Source organism: Mesoplodon densirostris, chromosome 18, assembly GCF_025265405.1.
Source record: "Mesoplodon densirostris isolate mMesDen1 chromosome 18, mMesDen1 primary haplotype, whole genome shotgun sequence".
Taxonomy (NCBI): domain Eukaryota; kingdom Metazoa; phylum Chordata; class Mammalia; order Artiodactyla; family Ziphiidae; genus Mesoplodon; species Mesoplodon densirostris.
The window spans coordinates 53,262,523-53,280,387 of NC_082678.1; the positions used below are offsets into that span (position 1 = coordinate 53,262,523).

At 39.8% G+C, this 17,865-nt stretch overlaps 1 protein-coding gene across 7 annotated transcripts in view; it reads right to left on the reverse strand.

The window, feature by feature from the left end:
- The window catches only part of MYO1D (myosin ID), a 348,552-nt gene that overhangs the window by 134,396 nt on the left and 196,291 nt on the right, over positions 1 to 17,865 (reverse strand). For all 7 annotated transcript variants that reach the window (XM_060082677.1, XM_060082679.1, XM_060082676.1 and 4 more), the window contains exon 20: positions 8,993 to 9,106. In XM_060082677.1, coding sequence (XP_059938660.1) covers positions 8,993 to 9,106 — 114 coding nt within the window. The remainder of the gene's footprint in view (positions 1 to 8,992; positions 9,107 to 17,865) is intronic.

Consider the following 17,865-nt stretch of genomic DNA (forward strand, 5'->3'; position numbering starts at 1 on the left):
ATAAAAAGAGACTGGGAAAAGAAACTGAAAATAACAGGTATTGTTATTGATGGGCAACTTATTAATAGGTAAATACTTGATGGCAATATTTATCTTAGTTTTTTATGCTAAATTCTAATTGTTCACAGGAAAACATGGGATCTGTTCTATAAGCAGTTAGAAATTTAGGCTACAGTGAGGGCAACATAATAATAGCTTGGCTACAATGAAACATTTTCCAAAGGTGATCCACAAGGCAGAGTTTGCTGTATGTGTGCCTTCTTTGTTGAGATGCAAGGTATAATCTGAAGTATGTGGAAGTGTACTACTGAAACAAAATTAACACCTCCTGATTTAACTTCCAGTTTATAGGAAATACAGGGACTAGGAGAGTAAGTTACATGAACCATGGGGAAACAATCAGACAAATCCAGACGAGACCAGTGCTGGACTCTTTAAAAACTCAATGTCAGACTTGAGGATATGGGGAGGGGGAAGGGTAAGCTGGGACAAAGTGAGAAAGTGGCATGGACATATATACACTACCAAACGTAAAAGAGATAGCTAGTGGGAAGCAGCCACATAGCACAGGGAGATCAGCTCGGTGCTTTGTGATCATCTAGAGGGGTGGGATAGGGAAGGTGGGAGGGAGGGAGATGCAAGAGGGAAGAGATATGGGGATAGATGTATAACTGATGTACTTTGTTATAAAGCAGAAACTAACACACCATTGTAAAGCAATTATACTCCAATAAAGATGTTTAATAAATAAATAAATAAATAGGGCTTCCCTGGTGGCGCAGTGGTTGAGAGTCTGCCTGCTGCTGCAGGGGACACGGGTTCGTGCCCCGGTCTGGGAGGATCCCACATGCCACGGAGCGGCTGGGCCCGTGAGCCATGGCCGCTGGGCTTGCGTGTCTGGAGCCTGTGCTCCACAACGGGAGAGGCCGCAACAGTGAGAGGCCCGCATATCGCAAAAGAAAAAAAATAATTAAAAAAATAATAATAAAGTATTGTCCCTTAAAAAAAAACTCAACGTCATACATACCAAGTGTTAGTGAGGATGTGGAGAAACCAGAAGTCTCATACTGAAGGGAATGTAAAATGGAGCATCCACTTTGGAAGACAGTTTGGTAGTTTCTTACAAAGTTAAACAAATGCCATATGGAATAATTCCATTCATAGATGGCCACCCACGAGAAATGAAAACACACGCCCATGTAAACTCTTGTATGAGAACATATGTAGCAGCCAAATGTCCATCAACTAGTGAATAGAGAAATGAAATATAGTAGATCCATGCAATGGAATATTACTCAGCAATGAAACGAAAGGACCAATGAATGACATACGGAACATGGACGAAATGCCGAGTAAAGGAAGCCAGACACAACACAATATCTATTGTTTAATTCTGTGTGCATGAAATTTCTAGAAAAGGTAAAAGTATAGAGACAGAAAGATCAGTGATTGTCTAGGGCTGACGTTGGGAGTGGGGATTTACTGCAAATGAGCATGAGAGAACTTTCTGGAGTGAGGGAAATGTTCCAAAACTGGAATCATGTCATGTTTGTACAACTGCGTAAGTTTACTAAAAGTAACTGCACTGTACCTTACAATGGGTGAATTTTGGGGTAAGTACTCTAAATGTATTCGTTTACCAGGGCTGCCATAACAAAGTACCAGACCAGGTAGCTTAAACAACAGAAATCTAGTTCCTCACAGTTCTGGAGGCTGGAAGTCCAAGACCAAAGTGTGGGCAAGGCTGGGTCCTTCCAAGGCCTCTCTCCTTGCTTGCAAATGTCTGTCTCAACCTGGGTCCTCACATGATCTTTCCTCTGTATGTGTCTGTGTCCTAATCTCCTCTTCTTATAAGGACACCAGTCACAGTGGATCAGGGCCCACCCTAATGCTCTCATTTTAACCTAATTACCTCTTTAGAGATTCTGTCACCAAACACAGTCACATTCAGAAGTACTGGGGGTTAGGACTTCAACAAATGAATTTTGAAGGAACACAGTTCAGCCTATAACAGTAAATTATACCTCAGTAATGCTGTTTTAAAAAGTCATTATCATGAAAAAATGGGTGTGTGTGTAGAGATACAGTTTTGGACTAAAAGAGATGTAACTACCAAATTCAAAATATGAACCTAGATGGGATTTTTTTTTTTTTTTTCGGTACGTGGGCCTCTCACTGTTGTGGCCTCTCCCGTTGCGGACCACAGGCTCCGGACGCGCAGGCTCAGCGGCCATGGCTCACGGGCCCAGTTGCTCCGTGGCATGTAGGATCCTCCCGGACCGGGGCATGAACCCGTGTCCTCTGCATCGGCAGGCGGACTCTCAACCACTGCGCCACCAGGGAAGCCCAGGAATTTGACTTTTTGACAAAGAAAATGGGTAAACAGCAAGCTGTCCCTTCTGCTAGGATTTACTTTACCAGCATCCCCAGCTCTCTTTTCCTTCATATGGATACAGCTAATGAGAACATTATATTGGGAGGAGGGTGAAACTGAAGGGAGAGATTTTGGAAATTTATTATAATTTTAGAGTTCATAAAATCTTTGCCTAACAGTAACTAAAACTGTCTTTGGCACAAAGATAGACAATAGACCAATAGAACAGAGCAGAGAAACTAGGAAGAGACATATGGACACACTTGATTTAGGACAAATGTGGGACTGAAGAGCAATGGGGGAAAGATGGTCTTTTCAACTGTTTACCCATATGGGAAAAAAATAAACCCTGGGCTGTTGCCTCGCATATACACAAAAATCAATTCTAGGTGGACCGTAAGATGTCCATGTGAAAGGCACAGCAATAAAGCTTATAGAATACAGCAGATGAGAATATCTTGGCGACCTTGGGATAGGGAATGATTTCTTAAACAAAAATAAAAAAGCATCAACCTTAGAGGAAAAAACTGATAATCTGAACTATATCAACATGAAAAATGTTGTTCACAGACAACACTAAAAGAATGAAAAGGCAAGTCCCAGAGCTGAAGAAAATATCTGCAACACACGTAACTGTCAATGGGCACACAGGCAGAATATAAAAAGAACTCCTAGATATCAATTTTTAAAAGACAGCCCAACAGAAAAACAGCCAGAGACTTGAACAGGCACTTCATCAAAGACATCCAAATGACCAATAAACACAAAGAAAGGGGCTCAACCTTATTAGTAATAAGGGAATTACAAAGAAAACCCACAATGTGTATCCGTCAATGGATGAATGGATAGAGATGTGGTATACATTCACAATGGGATATTGTTCAGCCGTGAGAAAGAAGGAAATCCTGCCGTGTGCAACAACCTGGCTGAATCCTGAGGGCATTATAATGGAAATAAGTCAGACAGAGAAAGACAAATACTCTATTATATCACTTATATGTAGAATCTAAAAATGATAAGCTGGGAAGAACAGAGAGAGTGGTGGTTGCCAGGGGCTCAGGGGAGGGTGGGGAAAATGGGGAGATATTGGTCAGAGGGTACAAACTTCCAGATAGAAGATGAATAAGTTCTTGGGATCTATTATACAGCATGGTGATTACAGCTAATAATACAGTATTACAGAACTTGAAAGTTGCCAAGTAATCAGATCTTCAATGTTCTCACTACAAAAAAGAAAAGGCAATTATGTGACGTGATGGAGGTGTTGCCTGATGTTATGGCGGTAATTGTATTGCAACAGATAAATGTAACAAATCAACACACTGTACACCTTAAACTTATAAGATCTTATATGTCTGTTATGTCTCAATTAAGCTAGAACCATAACTACCACATACCTACTAGGATTGCTGAAATTCAGGACTGTCAGTACCTAGGGTTGGAGAGGAAATGGAGCAACTGGAACTTTCCCATTTTGCTGGGGTGGGGATGGGGGTTGTAAACCAGTATGACTACTTTGGAAAACTGGAACCATCTACTAAAATTCAACAGCAGTCTCACTCCTGGGCGTTTGTCCAATGAAAATGTATGCATCATATAGACACCAAAAGACATGCAGAAGAGTGATTTTAAAAATCTCAAATATCCATCAACATGTGAATGGATAAACAACCTGTGGTATATTCTCACAAGGAAATGCTACACAGTGATGAAAATGAGCAAACTAGAATTATATGAGATAACGGGGCTGTTCTCGTAAACATAATGGTGAAAGAAACACAAAAAGGAATACACAGTGCTTGATTTCACTTACATTAAGTTCAAAACGAGCAAAAGTGTGCCTCTGAAAAGGAAGGAAGAGGTAGCGACTGAGAGAGGACATGTGTGGTTTTTTGGGGAGTCCTATTAATGACCTATATCTTGATGTTGGGGATGGTTACACAGGTGAACTCACTTTGTGATAATTTGTCAAGCTATACGCTTAAGACTTGTGCATTTTTCTGCATGTAGGGCATACTTCAATAAGGGAAAATATTTGCCCAGATGTGAATAGCAGTAGAGCATGTGCTACATGTCAATAAAATATTCCAAGGGTCTGCCAACCCAGTGCTCTCAGTTTTACTTAAATTACACCAAGTGCCCATTAAAGTTAAGCGCTTGGGGCACTTAGGTGCTGCTGCTTTACAGAAGTTCAATGACTTAGAAGATAGAGACAATGAATTGGATGGGTACGTTTTATGGTGCCTTAGGAAAGCAACAAAAAGTGGTCCCATATTGCCTGGCTGGGAGCTGTAAAGAAACTGAGGAAATACTTTTCTGCTGAAAGCACAGGTTCAAAAACTGGCTAGACACGCTGTCAAACTGCAGCATCAGCTGAACTCTTACCTATGGTGGTCATCCATGGGCGCAATTTAGGTCCTGCTTGACAAAGACTGGGACCCTGGCAAGTGGAAGGGCGGTAGGTGGAAGAGTCCAAGGACCCAAGGATGCCTGATGAATGTAGCCTATTTGAAGCACTGCTCTCCCACTGACTCGTTCCCACTAGGAAAACCTAATGACCCACCTCAATGATCAGCAGGTCCAAACGTGGCTGGGGCCTAAGGACGACAGTCAAAAATTGTAGAGGGAAGAGATCATTTACACCTCAAATGAACTGGAGTCATTATCCGTGCTATGCTAGGAGAAGTCAGGGAAGACTATGCATAGATTTGCAAGGGCTTGACAAGGAGCTGAAGTACCAGTTTGGATCCTGCAGAATTGGTGGCTATGGTGAGGCCTCATCGGAGACACGGCGTTCAATGTGACTGCAGGATGAAACTCTAATGGTTTGTTGGGTTGGCTGACTCAGACCTGAGCCTAGCACTGGCCCAGGCCATCTGGCAAGAAAGGTAATTGTTAGTAAGAAGACACACAAGGAGAAGTCGAGACAGAGATGGGCAGAAACTCAGACCATCTTAAGCAACATGTTGCTGAGGGGGCCACGGAATAATATGCTCCCTCAGAGCTGCCTTAAAACCTGAATAGCTTCCTGGGTGTCTATGAGATTCCTTTCCCTTACTACCACGTGTATCCTTTATCAAAAACAAAGCAAAGCATTACTTGAGATAGTATATAGTCATATTGGGGCCCAGGGCAGGCCCCCAAATATGTCTCAGTGGCATATCGATTTTGTTTTGAATTAAAGTTACTTAAGAAACAACCAATGCAAGGACACTTTGATGCTCCTGTTTCTCTGCAACTAGGAAATAAACCTCTCATGGGAAAGGTGCCTTCCCTGGGCTGGGAGGTAGAAAGACATCATTATCGTCAGAGATAGGGAATTCAGGTCTGAGAAGCCTGTATAAATAAACCTTGCTACTTCTTTACTAATTTACTACCCAAGCCCAATCTTTGCTTAAATTCCTTATAATTACGCACCCGAACCTAAGTTTCTCTGTCCTGTCCGATCCTCACAAATTTACTGTTTCTTTATACACAAAGATGTAAAAGTTACCTGCTTTTGGTCACTCTCTGTGCATCATTTTATGATCTCCTGTGCCCACAAAACTAAGTTGGGTTTTCTCCTGTGAATCTGCCTCGTGTCCATTTCATTATGAGTCCAGCCACAGGAACTCGACAGGGACAGAGGGGAATTTCCCCCTCCCGCTAATACCAATCTCCTCCCTGGAGCCAGAAAAGTCCAACTAACACAGGAAAGGCGCCCAGGCAGAAGGAGGAATGAAGAGCGGAGAAGGGGAAGCGTAACTGTGGGATCCTCAGCTGTATGTTTCCACCGATTACTCTCATTTCTGAAAACTTTCCAACTTGATTCTGAAACACAGTGTTCCCAAAGCTCTGTTCCTCCCTGGAATAATTCATAACCTTATGGAACTGAAGGGAAATGAGAGCTCGTGTGGCACATTAGGAGAGGAGAAGGTGGAGGTCCAGACAGAAGAGGTCTCCTGTTTATTCCATTTCCTTCAGCCACTCCCTTTTCCCCACCATTTAAGCATGGATGTTCTCAAATCAGCCGCCCCTTCTCCCTCTAGACACATAACTTCAGCCTCCAATTATACATGCATCTGTCTGCTCTTAAATTTTTATCCTACATGCTGAGCGCTACCCGCCACTCCTTTACAGTATTAGACGCCAGTGATCTACGGGGTATGTACTTACAAGTTTCGCCAATACCTAAAACTCAACTCAGTTAAGATTGAAATCTTTCTCCTTCATCCCTTCCCGGCTTCTTCATCCCTGCTATTAGCAGGATCATTTTTAAAGGTTCCTTGTCTTAAACCTTGTTTGTAACTTCAAAACATTTCATACAAAAAGGATAAAGAATAAAATAACAAACACCCATGTCCCTATGATCCAGACAATACCTGGCTGGGTGTGCTTCAGACTGAACAACATTTTTATAGGTAGACATGGCTGGAAGTCCTGTGCCCCATTCAATCTGCTCCTCCTAAGAGGGTAGTTCCTCCCCAAAGCGGGTCCCGAGACAAAGGCGGATGAGCCTCAGAATTGATTCGGGAGGTGCAGGTACACGGGGAAGGGAGTGGGGAGGTGGCTCAGGAAGGGAAAGCAGCCAGTAGGACCCGTTACTAAGCAGCTAACACGGTGGGCAGCGCAGCTGATTCCTACAGGAAAGCTCCAGCAAATGGTGTTAAACACACCTGAGAATCATTGTGACCGATGAATGGTGGGGATGGAGCATTTATACCCCACGCCCACTAGTCCTTTGGGTGGCTGGGGGTGGGTGGACGTTTCCAGCCCTCTGTGGACTCTGGCAGCCTGAGGGAAGCCTTTTCGACAAAGGTGTTGGCTGTCAGAAGTTAGGCTGTTGTGTACAAAAATGGTAAGGGAATACAAGGGGAGGTGGGCAGAGTACCGACAGCATCTGTGACAGTGTGTATCCATCCTATTCACATCGTTTACCTTTACGAGTGTTAAACATGGTTAATTTTTTTAAAAAATAAATTTATTTATTTATTTTTGGCTGTGTTGGGTCTTGCTGCGAGCAGGCGTTCTCTAGTTCCAGCAAGCAGGAGCTACTCTTAGTTGCGGTGAGCGGGCTTCTCGTTGCAGTGGCTTCTCTTGTTGTGGAGCATGGGCTCTAGGCACACAGGCTTCAGTAGTTGTGGCACACGGGCTCGGTAGCTGTGGCTCGTGGGCTCTAGAGCGCAGGCTCAGTAGTTGTGGTGCATGGGCTTAGTTGCTCCGTGGCAAAACATGGTTAATTTTTGTATAATATGATATTATTGATAACACTGATGATGATAATGATGATGAAGGGGAACAGTGACTCTAAATATACACCAGTCAACATGAAAAAGGAAGGTAGTTTGGGAAAATAACTTTGGTTCCAAGACCTGGTTAACTACTTATTGAACTCGTATCACGTGCCTGATTGATTTCCCTTGAATAGAAAGTAAGGAAAAGAAATAAAGTACACTTTATTAGACTTTGACAAAATTTGGTTTTCTCCTGTATCTTCCTTCATCTCCTTCGTCGAGACTGCAGGGTTATTAGGCTTAAACTGTGATGGCTACATAAGATTACAAGTCTTTGCTAGGAAGACCACATACGATCAAGAATGTCTTAGAACATCATTTCCTTCTTAGCTGCAATCCATTCACCTTCCTACTGAAAGGGAGAAAGGTGTGTGTGCATGTGTGTGGGGGGTGGGGGGACTGGGTGACGGACACAAATCTCAGCCTCATCGTCAGGTGACAGGCCCGCAGGGATGTTCTAAATTATTTAGCAAAGCCAGGAATAGTGTGTCTTCATTGAACTGCACAGCCAACAGGACTCCTGATTTAATGAAATAAAACTATAAAACAATATGTTTCCTATTCCCTTTTGCAGAGGCCAGAAGGATTTAAAACGATCTTTAAATAATACTCCTCATAGATCCCATGACTGGACAAACCCAGACCTCCCTCTTTAAGAACAAGAGGACAGAGGAAAGTCACCTGACACATGGAAAGATCCAGCAGTCCAGGAAGATCTTTTTCAAGATCAGAACAAACAATCACTTGTAAAGCAGACCCCATACAGCAGGATAAAAACATTTTTTTAAGTCTCAAATTGAAATTCAAGGAGGCACCCACCAAATTTCATCTTTCAAATAAGGAATGATTACAGAATTTGAAAACCCCATGGAGATAGTGAATAACTAAGCGGGTTTAGATCAGAGGTAAAATATATTGGTGAAAATAACTTCTGGAAACAGCATACATTCTACATTTAAAAGAGAGGTAACGTTTTCATAAAGTAATTCTGTACTGTTTCTCTACCTGATTCCATTTCCACATAAAAACAAGGCTTACGAAAATCAGTAAGAAAATACATTTCATGTCATAACATTTAAGTAGTGACTAGGATTGGTAATAAAGGTCACGCAGAATGCAGAGTCCTACACTTTAAAACAAAATGCCTTCGTATTCTATTGGAACCTCTGATCCTCCTTATAGAAAATCGTACTTTTGTATAAAACATGAGATTGGCAGAAAATTTCAGGAATTCACGGACTCCCTAAAGCCCCAGAGGTTCTAGTGATCAGTCTGGTGACCCACTCGTGGTCTATGAACACCAGGTTAAGAATCCTTTATTCAGAGAGAAGCAGAGAACACTTACATTGTATAGAGGGATAGTCTTCATCACTTTGTACTGCTTAGTGGGATCCATTTTATACAGGTGACGGTCAGTGACAAAAATTGCTCGATCTTCCACCTTACTAAAGCGGTTCACCTGTAAGAACACAAAATAATAAACCATAATATCTCATCAAGAATGAAATCAAATCATCTGTCAGGAAAACATCTAGGAGCAGAGGTGGCTGGCTGTGGAGTCAGATTCTGCAATAGATGTGCACCACCTATGACCACTGTCTGGATGCAACAGAGATGGAAAAGGAGTGTTTCCAGATTTGTGGAATTTTACAATGTAAATTTCACAAGTTTACCATCTAACAGGGAAAACAAGAAAAACACAGAAGAATTAAAGAACTAAAAACACGTAACCCAGACACTATAATCAAAGTGAAAAGGCAACCCACAGAATAGGAGAAAATTTTGTAAATCATATATCTGAAGAGGAACTTTTACCTAGAATATATAAAGAATAGAATATACGTTGTATCTAGAGTATATAACTCAATAATAAAAAGACCCCCCCAAATTTTAAATGGGTACAGAATTTGAAGAGACATTTCTCCAGAGAAGACATACAAATGGCTGTAAAAAACATGAAAAGATGCTTGACATCATTAGCCATCAGGAAAATGTAAATCAGAACCACAGTGAGATACCACCTCACACCCACTAGGATGACAATAATAAAAAAGACAGTAACAAATGTTGGCCAGGATGTAGAGAAACTGGAACCCTCACTATTGGTCGGGGTCCAAAATGATGAAGTTGCTTTAGAAAATAGTTTGGCAGCTCCTTAAATGGTTAAACACAGAATTGCCATATGACTCAGACATTCCACTCCTAAGTATATACACAGGGGAAGTGAAAACATATCCACACAAAATCGTGTGTCTGAATGTTCATATCAGCCTTAATCATAATAGCTAAAAGGTAGAAACAACCTCAATATCTATCAACTGATGAATGAATAAATAAAATGTGATGTACCCATACAATGGAATATAATTTGGTAATAAGAAGAATAAAGTACTGATATATGCTATAACATGGATGAACCCTGAAAACATGCCAAGTAAAAGAAGAGTGTCACAAAGGACCATATGTTGTATGATTCCATTTATATGAAATGTCCAGAATAAGCAAATCTATAGAAACAGAGCATAGGTTAGTGGTTTCACAGGGCTGGAGGAGATGGGAGGTTTGCGGGGAAGACAGCTAAGGGGTGTGGGGTTTCTTTTTGGGTTAATGAAAATGTTTAGCAATTGGTTGTAGTGACGGATATATAGTTCTAAACACACTAAAACTGTATACTTTAAAATGGTGCACTGTATGTTAAGTGAATCATATCTCAATAAAGCTGTTAAAAAAAAAGCTATTTGAAACAACTAATTCTGTCCCTCTCCTAATGCACTGGGCAGGTATATTTCAGATTAAATTCCCTAAAACATGTTTATGAATCTACATGTTCTACATTAAATCTACTCATGTTAAGTGAAATAAGTCAGAGAGAGACAAATACTGTATGATATCCCTTATATGTGGAATCTAAAAAATACAACAAATTAGTGAAGATAACAAAAAAGAAGCAGACTCACAGATATAGAGAACAAACCAGTGGGAGAGGGGAGGGGTAGTATAAGGGTAGGGGATTAAGAGGTACAAACTATTAGGTATAAGATAAGCTACAAGGATATATTGTACAACATGGGGAATATAGCCAATATTTTGTAATAACTATAAATGGAGTATAACCTTTATAATTGTGAATCACTACACTGTACAGCTGTAACATACAAAATAAAAAAGATTAAATATTCAAAAACAGTGCCTTCCTATTGCATATAGCATAAATAATTTCCTCGTTATTATTACTCTCCATAAAAAGAATGCACCATATGAGAAGGCAGTAAGTGCCCACACAGGAAGGATTCAGCGTAAGCTAAATAGACATCTGATGTGGGTGCGGTGGAAGGGAAGGGCTTTAAATAGGAAGTCTAAGGATCTCCAAGGTACCCTGACACTCAGAGTCTACGATTCCTTTATCTGACTTACAAGTTTTCCTATCTGCCACTATTCTACTTATTTGACTTTACATATTTCTTCAAGGGCTCTGGCTCCTTTCTGACAGGTTTCCTCATGTCATGCTCTCTCTTAAATGTTTATGATTTTCTACTCCCTCCTTTTTCTCTTTATCCATGTATATGTCAAGATAATGCTCAATTTCTCATTCTATTATAAAACCTCTTGAATTCCTCTAGTAAAAAATGATCACTTTTTTCTATTTAAAAAAATTTTTTAATTAAAATGTTTAAAAAATTATTTATTTTTAAAATTGAAGTATAGTTGATTTACAATGTTGTATTAATTTCAGGTGTACAGCAAAGTGATTCAGTTATACATATGTGTATCTATTATTTTTCAGATTCTATTTATTTATTTATTTATTTTGGCCATGCCGTGCTGCATGAGAGATCTTAGTTCCCTGACCAGGAATTGAACATGTGCCCCCTGCAATGGAAGCGTGGAATCTTAACCACTGCACTGCTAGGGAAGCTCCTTAGATTCTTTTCCCCTATAGGTAATTACAAAATATTGAGTACAGTTCCTTGTGCTATACAGTAGGTCCTTGTTGGTTATCTACTTTATATATAGTAGTGTGTATATGTTAATCCCAACCTCCTAATTTATCCTTCCCACCCCTTTCCTCTTTGGTAACCATAAGTTTGTTATCTATGTCTGTGGTTATATTTCTGGTTTGTAAATAAGTTCATTTGTATCTTTTTTTGGTTTTTACATTCTATATATAACTGATATCATATGTTATTTACCTTTCTCTGTCTGGCTTATTTCACTTAGTATGATAATCTCTAGGTCCATTCATGTTGCCACAAATGACATTATTTCACTTTTTTCATGGCTTTTTTCTGAACTTCTACAACACGGTTGTAGAATCAATATATAGGATATATGCAGAATTAAGAATGAAACAAAAAACTGACCCTGAAACCAAAAAGCACAGGTTTTACTTTTAAAGCAGGATACCTGAGAATAGGAGAAACTATTAGTCTAAGTGCCTCTCACTGTTGTGGCCTCTCCCGTTGCGGAGCACAGGCTCCAGATGCGCAGGCTCAGCTGCTCTGCGGCATGTGGGATCTTCCTGGACCGGGGCACGAACCCGTGTCCCCTGCATCGGCAGGCGGACTCTCAACCACTGCACCACCAGGGAAGCCCCAGTCTAAGTGCTTTTGCTAAAGGAAAACACTGGCTACATCATTACTCTTTGCTTGGAGAAATGATAGGGAGGAAGGTTGGCCGATGCTTTAAAACCAAGACAATTCAGTTACATCTATCCCTAGTCTCTTAGAAAGCAGACGTTCTCACTTAATAATTGGTATGTTTTAATAATTTTAAGGACAGCTGACTTGTAACTTTTAGACCATGGATGCTTGTCATGAAAAATATACTTGCTAAAATAGCTGTGTAGAATGCTGTGTTTTTTAAACTTATAGTTGAAGCTATGTTTAGCAAAAGAGGTTGATTTTACTTATTAATCTTGTGATAATAAATCTACTGACTATATCCTCACTAATCAAGCTCTAATTAACTGAGCCAATATCAAAGGTTATAGATTGTCTCAAAATTGGAAGTCTATCCAAAAGCTGCTTTCCTTATAAAATAGCTACAAATAAGTTATCAAAATAGTCATAAATAAGACTAACAAATTCACTTCAAAACAAAGTAAAAATCTCACATACAACTGTAGGATTTCTTTTTTTTTTTTTTAAATGAGGGTTAAGAAACAGCTAAACTAATTTGTGGTAAAAGAAATCGGAACAGTGGTTGCCTTTGGTAGTGGTGGGGCTTGGCTGGGAAGGGAGCTGAGGGAGCTCTCTCCGGTGATGGAAATGTTCTGTATCTTGATGGGGTTGTGATTTACACAGGCGTGTGCACTAGTCAAAGCTCAGTGAACTGTATACTTGAGATCTGTGCATTTACCTGTACATAAATTATACCGCAATACAAACAAATGCATGAACAGAACAAGAACAATGTAGAATCTCAGATATCCAGGGCAGGTTTTTATTTATTGTCTTACTATTTCATGAACAGTACTCCTGTGTTCCAGCCTGCCTGGAAGCTCCTTGAGGGTAATGACCATATGGTGCCTACTTTCTTGTACCTCACAGCCCCCTAGTACAGAAGTGGGCAACCTGTAGGACTTAATACATCCTTGCTGACCAATGGGTTTTGGGAGCACTTTTTTTTTTTAAAGCTTGCTTTTACTTTCTTTTTAAAAATTATTTATTTATTTTTGGCTGCATTAGGTCTTCATTGCTGCGTGTGGGCTTTCTCTAGTTGCGGCGAGCGGGGGCTACTCTTCGTTGTGGTGCGTGGGTTTCTCATTGCGGTGGCTTCTCTTGTTGCGGAGCATGGGCTCTAGGTGTGCAGGCTTCAGCAGTTGTGGCTCACGGGTTCAGTAGTTGTGGCTCACAGGTTCAGCAGTTGTGGCTCACGGGTTTAGCAGTTGTGGCTCACAGGCTCTAGAGTGCAGGCTCAGTAGTTGTGGCACACGGGCTTAACTGCTCCGCGGCATGTGGGATCTTCCCAGACCAGGGCTCAAACCCGTGTCCCCTGCATTAGCGGGCAGATTCTTAACCACTGCACCACCAGAGAAGTCAACAGGCTTTGAGAGCACTTATAATCCCACAGGATAATTTCAAGAAGTCTTCTTCCCTACATGAGCCAATCAGTGTTGACGACAGGAACTGTCTGGCTGGTAAAGATGGAAGACGGCTGCAGCACACTGAGGAGGACGCATTATGTAAGAAAAGCATTTCCCCAGTGGCAAGTGGAAGCACAGTGGCTCAACAGCTTCAGTCTCCACTGCCCAGTTGGGTCGTGGAAAAACTTCATGTCTTCACTGAAGAAAGAGCAACCACGGACTTCTCACTTTTTTACTTCTGAGGCTGGCAGCCATTTTATTAGTCAGCTGTCTCTGTCGTGAAAAGCTCCCTAACATGGCATGTACTATATAAGCACACAGATTACTGTTTTGTTATTTTTTTATTCTCCTTGTTGAAATTATTGAGATTTACTTGTACGTTTTCTTTTCTCTCATAAAGTATCTTTTCCATGCATTAATTAAATTTTTCCCTTCAGAGTCTAAATCCCTGGAGGGCAAGATTTTTACAACCAGCCATCACTACAAGACTCTGCACATAGAGTGCCAACAGACCAGAGGAGCTGTCCTCAGTGGTTCCGAGTCTGTATTTGCAACGCTGTGTTGCTTGGTAGTAGCTACCCTTCTGAGCTTTCTTTTATTTATTTTTATTTAAAAACTTTTTTTTTTTTTTGGCTGCCCTGTGCGGCTTGTGGGATTTTAGTTCCCTGACCAGGGATTGAACCCAGACCCTCAGCAGTGAGAGCGCGGAGTCCTAACCACTGGACCGCCAGGGAAGTCCCTAAAATCTCTTTTAGACTCACAGTTTCATTGAGAAACGTGTCTTTTTATTACCAGAAACCTAAAGACGGGATTGAGCTTATTTTTTTCTACATTTTGAAATCCAGCACCCGACTCCTATTAATTGAAAAAAAATTATACCGGTAAGCATTTACTCAAGTTAAGTAATTTGATAATTTTTTCCCCCCAAATTTACAATGTGCATTTTCAAGCACTTTAAAAACTGCTGATGACATACAAAGGAATGACATGAAGTCCTCTGTTACAATAGGAGTCTGAGACTGATAGATGGGAATTGAGATAGATAAGAAACTAAAAAGTGAAAGTAATTTCATAGAAAGAAAAACATAATATAAATAAATATAAATATAATTTCACATAAAGAAAACAAAACTGGATAATGGGTTTGGGAGAAAATGTACGTGTGTGATGCTCCAGAGTGCTACTTTGTTAGAGAGTCAGAGAATGCCCACATTTGCAGGTACCTCTTTTCCTAACAGACAGAATTAACCACAGGATATTTTTGTAAATAAGTAGTTAACAACTTGCTGATTAGGACGGTTCAATATTAGATTTGGGTAATATTTAAATCAAGCTACCAAGCACTAAAAATTTCTGAATGACTACCATGTCATGTGTCTCAGTGACTGAAAGGAAAAGGGAAGCAAAAGAAAAACAACGAAAGAACCCACTAAGAACCTTCCCCTTAGTAGACTAGAAGGTATAGTTGTGATACAGTTAACTAAATTAGGATAGGTAGGGTAGGATATAGTGGAATATATTGCTATAGGTAGGATACAGCAAACTAAACTTCAAGTTTTAGTTTGAATTTTATTGTCTTCTCCCCTTTGCCTCATAGTTTTAGAAATCAGTCCATTTTCTAAACATTCCTTTACACAGAGCATATTTTCCAGTCTTCAACTTGACAAAAATGGTATCTGTAACTAAGAGAAAAACCGAGTCTATGTGGTAAAGTAATAACCCGTCTTGGTAGTAATTATTTACTTCACATAGCAACGGTTTCTGCCATAAAAGAACTGGCACTTGTCATAAGAGTTGAAACAAGGTGGTTGCAGAGCTTCTACATCAGCATTTTTCTAAGTTCATATTCAATGGAACATTGGTTTGTGAAAACCCTCTGGGAGAACACTAGTCATTTGTAGAGTATGGAAAACAGAGAACATCTAAAATGGAATCTGAATAACAAGTAAAAGTAGGGCTCCTCATCTTTTGTGAAATCACATTGAGAAATATATGAGTGTGTTGCAAAAGAAAATGAAAAAAACAAAACTTGTTGCATAATTTCACAAGGTCACACAAGATTCAAAAAAACAACAGGCATGGTGGTAAAGTGGAGGGTATAGCCCTTCTTAGGATGTGTCCATGAGTTAATCTGGAAACCAACAAAACAAAAACCTAAAAGCAGCAGTTACACTGAAGCACTGTTTAGAAACATTTCATTCTTTTTAATGTAGAAATGTAATTTCTAAAGAGGACAGGTCATAAGACTTTACCTTGAGGTTTAGCAACTCAAATCATCCTTAAAGCATGAATCAAATGAGTGGGAAGGACATTGATGTAACGAAGGACTTTTCCTTTGAGTTGCATAACTCAGCTCAATCAAAACGGCAAAGACAAATGTCTTACGTACACATGTGAATTTGTAAATTCAGACTTACTTAAAGTAGTTCTGGCATAGGGACACAATTTTTGTTCCTCTTAAATTCATAATGTAAAAGAAAAACTAGATCACAGACTCAGTGTTAGATAAGATCTCATCTGATGTCTTCTATTACCCAAGCTAAAACCTTCAACCAGAGAAAAATCCCTATCGCTTGCTCTTGCCTGAACACTTCCAGGGATCTGTCTGTAGGTTTCATCAACTCCACAGGGGGCCAGAGATAAAGTTTCCCTGGAGTCAGACCAGGAGAGGACACATTATGGGTGAAACTAACTATTTACACAGGTCTCCCACCTTAAAGGACATTTTATAATTGTAGTTAATGGAAAGTGGCTGTTTCTAAAAGAACCAAAGCATAAAGAAGAGGGCTTTAGTAAAATCATATCGTTTCCCTCGGTACATCCTTGGGGATTGAAAATTTTCTAAAGATGACATTATCTAAGCTATAATGTGAAGAAATACACTGTATTATTTTGCATGGAACTTAGAAATACAGAAGCATGACTAAAAAGTTTTCAGTTTTTATGCAGTAGGACCCAGGGAGAGACAGGCTGTCAGACATCAAATTGTTATCACTAGAAGGACAGAATCAGAGATGCCAGGCTTTTCTATAGCAGATGATGTAATTCTCAAAACCATCCAACTCTCTCTGATCAGTTGTTCTGATGACTAATTTGACTTCCCAGATATCTTGATACTAGAAAGGAAGGTATCCTAGATAGTAGATAAATTCACTAAATGAATTCACTAAAATGGTACATTCCTTTGTCAAATTCAAAAACTGGCATCATGGCTTATACTGTTTTGTGTGGGTGTGTGAATCTGGTTAGCAAAAGTCATTTCTTGGTTGTCTGATCAGCTCTAGGTATACTTATAAAATAGAGTTTCTGGATCTAGGAGTTCAGAATTAGACTCTACACTTTGGTAACCAGCCCAAGCTACTGCCAGCAAGCTTTTCTTGGAGACGTGTATTTCATTCTAAGTTTAAAACAAGCTGCTCTCTCTTTTGTTAAAAAGTCTGTATTGTATTGAGTTGATCTTTTTTCCATAGAATATTTGAACACCAATACCCATTAAGTAATAATTCCCCATTACTCCCTCCCCCCAGCCCCTGGTAACCACCATTCTACTTTCTGTTTCTATTAATTTGACTGTTCTAGATATTTCACGGAAGTGGAATCACACAAGGTTTGATTTTTTGTGTCTTATCACTTAGACAATATCTTCCAAGGTTCATCCACATTGTAGCATGTATTTCATTCCTTTTTTTTTTTTTATGGCTGAACAGTATTCCACTGAATGGACACACATATTCTTTATCCATTCTTCTGTTGATGGACATTTGGGTTATTTCCACCTTTAACTACTGTGAAGAATGCTGCTATGAACACTGCAGTTCAGTCAAGTCAATTATCTTTTAAAGAGATTTAAACGATAATAAAAAGTGTAGGTATTTACCCATGTAGCTACCATTTCCCTTGCTCTTCATTCTTTGGGGGTATGTCCACATTTCCTTCTGCCTGAAGGACTCCCTTTAACATTTCCTATGAGTGCATATCTTCAGACATGCCTAAAAAAGTCTTCATTTCACTTTGGTTTCTGAAAGATACCCTTTGCTAGATACAGAATTCTAGGTTGACAGGTTTTTTTTTTTTTCCTTTCAGTAAAAAAAGTTTTAAAGTTGGTGCTCCACTGTCTTCTCACTTGCACTTTC